Here is a 7,325-nt window from a genome sequence, read left to right on the forward strand (position 1 = left end):
GGTGAAAATGTGGCCAAAGGCCCCCACGCCCACATCTAACCCCTACACAACTGAAGCCACTTAGCAGGAAAATGTGTCCCAAGTGTGACATTTCCCAGGAGGTCACAGCCCATTTCCTTGCTCTGTCCCAAAACATTTTTTTGTATTTTAGTACCATGTCTACAGGGTCTCACTACACAGACTGGACCCACAGTGATCCTTCTGTTTTCAGCCTCCCAAGGGTTGGGATCACAGGCATGCACCACCACACCGTCTCAGTCGGGGTCTCAGCATGCCCTGGGGGCAGGGCTGGAGAGGCACACTGGGGATCCAACCCCGGACCCTGCACCTCCCTAAGCAGGCAGTCTGCTGAGCTATCTGGCCGGTCCCTGTCCCACAACTTTGCTGGAGACACATCGTGAGGGCTCATCAGGTACCTGTCACCCATCTGGACCAGCTATTCCTGGGCAGAACTATTACAGAAGAGAGGAAGAAGTCCCAGAAGAAAACTGTCACGGTTAGCCTCCATTTTCAATTTTCAGAATGAACCAATTAATTCATATTCAGAGTTCAGGGGTGGCCCTGACGCCAGTGAGCCACGCTCGAGACAAACTGGCAGGCAAGTCCTTCGCAAAGCCAGAAAGGCAAAAAAACATCCGTGCTGCTCAGAGCAACTCAAACCACAAGTTCCTACTGATTTCCAAAGCCCACACACAGATGTATGGAGTACCTTACGGAAAATCGGTAGCTTTATTTTTAGTGTATATTTAGAAAAATAGTCTGAGAAGACATTGCATGAAAGACCAGAGGACTACTTACAAATTGAGAGTTCCTAGCCAATAAAAAATAAAAGAAAAAAAGAAAAGAGAAGAGAAGAAAGAAAAGGATGGAAGAAAAACCCAAGTGCGGGTGCAGCCCAGCAGCTCAGGGCTTGGCCATCAGCGGGGAGGCGAGGTCCCTGACGGCCCTGGAGTTCAGCTGTGGAATGGTGCTGATCTTCAGGAGTTTGCCGCTGGCGTACTTATTCTTGATGGCCTGCAGATGTGGAAGGGAATAGCGCGTCGGGACCAAGCCCCTCACTGGGTGTAGGTCACGGAGGGTCCCCCACCATCTGCAGCTGGTGCTGTGATGCCCTGGCTCCCAATCGACTGCCCAACCAGCCCCTGGCACCTGAGTAAGCAAAACCCCACCAGCCATGGGTGGGGGTAGACGACAGGAAGGCACTGTCAAGGCCCAGGCAGTGGGCTCTGTCTCCCAAGCTACCAGAAGGCCTGGGTGGGCAAGCTTTGCCACAGCAGACATCAGGACCAGCAGCAGAGCTGGCAGTGCAGGAGTGGTACCCAGTGCCCACTCAGCCCAGGCCACACCTGCAGACCGAAACCTGAAGCAGAGCGCACAGGCTGCGCCGCAGGACACGTCCACGCCCTTGTTGCCAGACCCCTGCTGAGCACAGCATGACCCCAAGCTGGCCCCTGCTGCTCTTCTGCAGTGAGCCATGCAGGACACACCTGGGCCCCCACCCCAGGAGCTCCTGGTCCTGGCCCTGCCCTGGGCTATGCCCGCCCTTCACCCACCTTCCCGGCACAACACTACAGCCTGGTGAGAGGCCCGGGCCCGCCGATCCTCCATGACGTCTGGCACCAGTCACAGGCACCCCCCAGCCCGGCCTGCTAGGTGCCCAAGCCGGGTGGCTGGCCAGGGTCACCTCCCACCCTCGCTTCGGAGCCTACTCGCCACATCAGCTCCAGACACATCCCCGCTTGACCAGGAGAACACACAGGAGAGATCTGTGCCCAAGTCGGACCTCCACACACGTCAGCAACACACTGACACAGAAACGTGAGCCGCGCAGGACCTGGCATCTGCAGCCCACACCAAACAGCAGTACTCACAATGAATTTGGTCAAGTTTTCGTTGACTTTCACCACATTTTTGGCCATGTGCTGCATGACTTCCAACACCTCGCCCTCTGAGTAGCCCGTGTAGTACTGCTGCTTTAAGTTCTGAAACGCAGGCAAGGGGGAAGGCGTCACTGAGGGCGAACACATCCCACACACGCAGCCTTCGCCTCCCAAACTCAATGCCCCAGCAACCGTTGCCCTGGCAATGCAGGATGCGCTACAGAGGACAGGACAAGCTTCATCCAGAGCCAAAGGCCTCTGGGTAACTTTTTTTTAAATGAGGATGTAGGGTACTTTGACTAACAAAGTTTAAAGCTTACTTCCGTTCTCATCTGGAGGTGGGAAACAAAAGCACAGACGGTCCAGATGTGCACGTGCCGCTCCCCACGAGGAAGGGGATCTTTAGGGACAACCAACATGCACTAATGAACGTTTTTAAATGTCTAACATGAGCAAAGCTTCAGGCTTACCCTGAGTCCCATACTAGAAGAGGAAAAAAAGTACAAGCCCTGTGAAAGCAAAACCAGGCAGCAAGGGCCCCTCTCAGGGCCTGGGGCATGCATCACAAACGTGGGCATCGCCCTGTTGGGCTCAGTCATGAGCACTTTGCCACAAAGAAAGAGGTTTAGCATTAGGAACTGTGCGGTTGGAGCCATCTGCCAGCTCCAGACCGGAGCTAGCCCAGGAAGTGCCGAGAATCGGAGCCCACAGCCGCACGGGGATGCTGCTGCTGGGTAACAGATCAACATGCACGAGGACACAGACAGCCCTTCCTTCCAGAGTTCTCTGAGGAAACCCTAAACACCACCCTGCCCTGCTACACGCCTGGCGTGATTTGCAAAGCGCAGCCCTTCCTTCTCACACTGGGCCTCAACCCAGGGCCTCTGCAGAGGCCTCCACCCCAGGCGTCGTCTTGCTTTCTGACTCAGGGCAAGCTGCCCAGGCTCGAGCTGCAGTCCCTGACCCTCGGTCCTTGGCTTCAGTCTGGAGGCCACCGGCAAGGCCTGCACCACCACCCTGGGCTAGACACAGCGCAGCCCTCAAAGAGCTCGAGGGCAAAAGAGCTAAAGAGTGAGGACAACGCACAACACTTGCACTCTAAGAGTTCAAGGAAGCACACAGGGAACGGGTCAAAAAGACATTTTGGCCTCAAACTTTGTTCAAGATGATAACGAACCTGGCAGAGCCTGCATTTGATTCAGTGGCTGAGATCTTACCACGCTTCTCCTCCACCCTACACACAGCTGGCAGCGGTCAGCCACCCGCGTGTCACAGACAAGAGGACACGCCATGCCACCTCGGCGCCACCCTACCACGGCACCACCTCCCAGGACCATCGCCACCGTGGAGCACAGCGTCAGTGTTTGAATTTCCCCAACTGAGGCGGCGCTTAAGGCCATGCGAACGTACTGCCTCCAAATTAGTTCATCCAACCATCAGTCAGTTATTCCACTGAGGGCTTAAAAGTAGTGGATTCTAAGTCAACCAACAAGGCCCATGCCAGTCATTCCAGGTACTTGGGAGGCTGGGTCAGGAGGGTGACTTGAGCCAAGGAGTTTTAGACCAGCTTGGTCAAAATAGCAAGACATTGTGGCAAAAAAGAAAAAAGCAAGGCAGGTTTCTAACTCTATCATCATTTTTCTTCTACAGTTAGCTATTCTCATCTTTAAAAAGAAAAATATGTACTGGGTGTGCAGCTCAGTGGTAGAGCACTTGCCCAGTGGGAGACCTTGGTTCCCCCCACAGCACCTCAGAAGTAATAAGTAGAAAGTTCAAGGAAATGAAAGAGGCTACACTTTTTCAAATGGCAGGCAGAAGCAGGCAGTGGGTGACAGCTTCCTGGGAGGGGGGATCAAGGCCACCAGGAAGAGCTGCGTGCTTGGCAAGCACAGCAGGACGGCTACCAGGAAGCTGAAAGCTGGAGAGACAGGAAAGAAACACAGGGACAAGGGACAGGCAGCAGGCCAGCAGTCCTGGGGCCCAGGTGGAGAGGGCCCGGCGGCAGCCAGAGACAGCCCGCTGCCCTGGACCCAACAGCAGGACAGCAGCACTGGCCTGGGAAAAGCTGGGGCAACTGCAGGCTGCAAATCCGGGCAGGGTATGGCTCTGAAAACAACTCCTCCACAGGGCAGGTGCGCTTCAGAGCAGAAACCGCAGCGGCACGGCCACACTACACTCTCCTGGACACAGCAAGGCCATTTAAGAGGGGAGTTTAAGCCTAGGAGAGCCTAGAGAAGAACAAACAAATCAGAGATTTGGAACAACCTAATCAATGCATCTCAAGTTACTAGAAAAACAAGAACAAACCAAACCAAATCTAATACAAGGAAATAAAGATGACGGCCAGACACGGTGGTGCACACCTGTAATCCTGGCACTCAAGAGGCTGAGGCAGGAGGATTTCAAGATGGAGACCAGCCTGGGCTACCTGAGGAGATGCTGTCTCAAAAAAGTAAATAAACAAAAAGTAAAGATCCAGAGGATCGAGCAAAATGTTAGTTCTTTGAAAATATAAACAAGATTGTTAAGCACTTAGCAAGTTTGTCTAGAAGAGAGAGAAGATCCTGATCAATACTATGAGAGATGGAAAAGGGGAAACGGGACACCACTGAAATCAAGAAGCTAGAGACTACTTGGCCAACCTATATTCTAATAAGTTAGAGAACCGAAAAGTACGCATTTCTGAACACACACAATATATGAAAATGGAACCGGGGCCAGGGAGATGGCTTAGAAGACTAAGCGCTTGCCTGCAAGTGCAAGGGTCTGAGTTCAATCTCGGGTTCTGCCAAAAAAAAAGAAAAGAAAATGGAACCAAGAGTACATAAAAATCTGGTCAGATCATCAACAGCCAATGAGACTGAAGAAGTAAGAAAAAGCCCAGCAGAGGACCGTCAGCGAGACAGAGGACTATCAGCGAGGTGGCAGCGTGCCACCCAGGACTTCGCAAGAGCCCGAGAGCTGTGAACGCGAGCAGGAGGCAGGTGGGCTCCCCGAGAAGAGAACCCCGGGGAGCGGGAAAAGAGGAGGCGTCCGCAGACAGGAGGCTGCAGAGGGGCCTTCCTCCTCCCAGCCGGCACGCCCGGCACCAGAGCAGCATTTCGGGTCTGCAGGCACAGTGACTGCGGGGACACCAGAGCTCCCCAGCCGCGGCTGGACCTAAGGTGGGCACTAGCGGGGGTGACTGCTGCGGGCTCGGTCGTCCCGAGTGACTGGCCACGCGCCACCTTGGAGGGGCGAACTGAGCCCAGAATCAGAGCTGCCTGGTCCAGCCCTCAGCACCCCGCGAGGCTCCAGTTGGTCCCCAGCTCAGAGACTACCCCGCCGCAGCCACGGAATAAATCCCCAGCGACCTGCGGGTGACGGAGACGACCCTGGAAGCAGACCTTTCTCGTCCCCTCGCCCTCTTTCCCCACGTGTTCTTTGTCATTGTTCTTGCTATTTCTCCTTCACTGATCTTATTTGCATGAGCGGGACCGTGCGGCCAGCTCCGGCCAGCTCCGGCCAGCTCCGGCCAGCTCGGGCCAGCTCCGGCCAGCTCCCTCCGGCTCGGCTCTGCTCTTCCTTTCCTCCCTCCCTCTGCCCTCCGGCCCTCCGCAGCTCTCCCAAGTGCGTGATCCCCGCGGCTTCATGCCCTGCTCTACCTTCTGCCTCTTCTTCTGGGGCTCTGTTTTTTCCCCTAACCTGTTTTAAATGTTTTCCCCTGAGGGTGAAACTGACATATTAAGGATTTACTGCATATAGTTTTCTGGCTTTAGGCTTTGTTATATAACCACAAATCTAGCTCATATAGTTAAAGATGGCAAATTAATGCTTACTTCACTTTAAAAAAAAATGGTTACTTTACTTTGTCATTTTCTAGTTTGAGTCTGATGCTATTGTTATTGTTGATTGTACCACGATAGCCAAAGTGACATAACTGTTCTAACCAGATGTTCTTTCTGGTATTATTCCAAGACTGAGATTGCCTAAGGATTATAGAAAATACCATGGAGCTGGGGATATAGTTCAGAGACACAAGTGCCTGTCTGGCAAGCACAAGGTAATGAGTTTGATTCCCAGTACCAAAAAAAGAGAGCAAATACTATGGGCCAATGCCAAAGAACCAGAAGATGGGCCAAACAGGAACCAATTTCTCATCCCCAACAAATTGAACAGGTAGATCATACACAGACTGAAAACCAAAAAACCAGTTACACCTGGACACACCTCTAAAAAGTAGTCATTCCCTAGAGGTTCTAAGTACTAGCTTTAAAGAAACCCACCGTAGGCAATTACAAGCATCAACCCAAGAATTAAACTAAAAACAATTTTTTTTTAAAAAAGTGAGAAGACACATAAGACAGCATGCAACCCCAGACCTCCAGGTCACCAAAGGCAAACCCAGGGGCAATGAGGAGGGACAACCAACAGCCACTCACCTGGCCTCTCTGAAGTGGTAACAACAAAGCAAATTAGTGAGGCTCTAGAAAAAAAAATCAAATCAGAAATAACTCTCTAAAACAGAGTTGAGGGGCTGGAGAGATGGCTCAGTGGTCTAAAGCACCTACTTGGAACAAGCTTGGCAAAGCACAGGGACAGCGGTTCGATCCTCCAGCACCACATGCCAGCCAGCCGCGCCCCCTGGTGGGCTGAGCTGGCCACATACACACACACACACACACACACACACACACACACAATAAATAAATGTTAAAAAATAAAACAGAGTTGATGTCTACAATGAAAACCATGCTGGTGACTTTAGAGCAGATATAGATTAAAAAAATAATAAAGGAGCTTAAGAAAATGACGGAAGCCATGAATGAAAGACATGGATCCAGAGAACAGATTCAAGCAGATCCAGGAGAACACAGATTGCACAGACAAGATCTGCAGCAGCAGCAGCCGATGTGAGGACACAACCTCAGACACAGAAGGCAGGCTCGCAGTTAGGGATGCTGAAAAGAAAGATTTCCTAAAAACAGCAAGGGACTAAGAGAAATCAACGCAGGAGCTGCTAGACGACAGAAAGACTAGTAACATAAGACTGCTCAGACCAGGAGCCGGGGAGACGGCTCAGTAGAATAAGTGCTTGCCTGGCACGCACAGGGGCCTGAGTTCAATCCATTAACACGTATGATACGTGACACATATGATATAAAAACACTGCTCATGGATGTCATGGTGGAAAAAGAATTTGACATACAGATAATCGAGGCAGGTACAACTCCAATCTCCCATGATTAAAAGCGCCTGCCTGGCAAGCACAAGGACCTGAGTTTGATTCCCAGCACCATATGCCATGCTGGCCCCAGAACCCTGGGCACTGTGCCGGCCACTGAAACTGGGCGTGGTGGCACATGCCTGTAATGCCAACACTGGGGAGGCTGAGACAGGAGGACCACTATGAGTCTGAACTGTACAGCAAGACTCTGTACCAAATAGTAAAAGATTTTTTAAACA

The 7,325-nt window shown here is 52.1% G+C and overlaps 1 protein-coding gene across 1 annotated transcript in view; it reads right to left on the reverse strand.

Moving 5' to 3' along the window:
* Window positions 1-731: 731 nt before the first annotated feature.
* Ccnb2 (cyclin B2) overlaps window positions 732-7,325 on the reverse strand; it is a 33,026-nt gene continuing 26,432 nt past the window's right edge. Inside the window, exons 8-9 of the mRNA XM_004628862.3 lie at window positions 1,872-1,982; window positions 732-1,014 (exon numbers count right to left, since the gene is read on the reverse strand). Of these exons, the coding sequence (XP_004628919.1) occupies window positions 904-1,014; window positions 1,872-1,982 (222 nt within the window). The 3' untranslated portion in view covers window positions 732-903. The remainder of the gene's footprint in view (window positions 1,015-1,871; window positions 1,983-7,325) is intronic.

This window comes from Octodon degus, unplaced genomic scaffold (assembly GCF_000260255.1).
Source record: "Octodon degus isolate 3935 unplaced genomic scaffold, OctDeg1.0 scaffold00026, whole genome shotgun sequence".
In the NCBI taxonomy this organism is placed as follows: Eukaryota; Metazoa; Chordata; class Mammalia; order Rodentia; family Octodontidae; genus Octodon; species Octodon degus.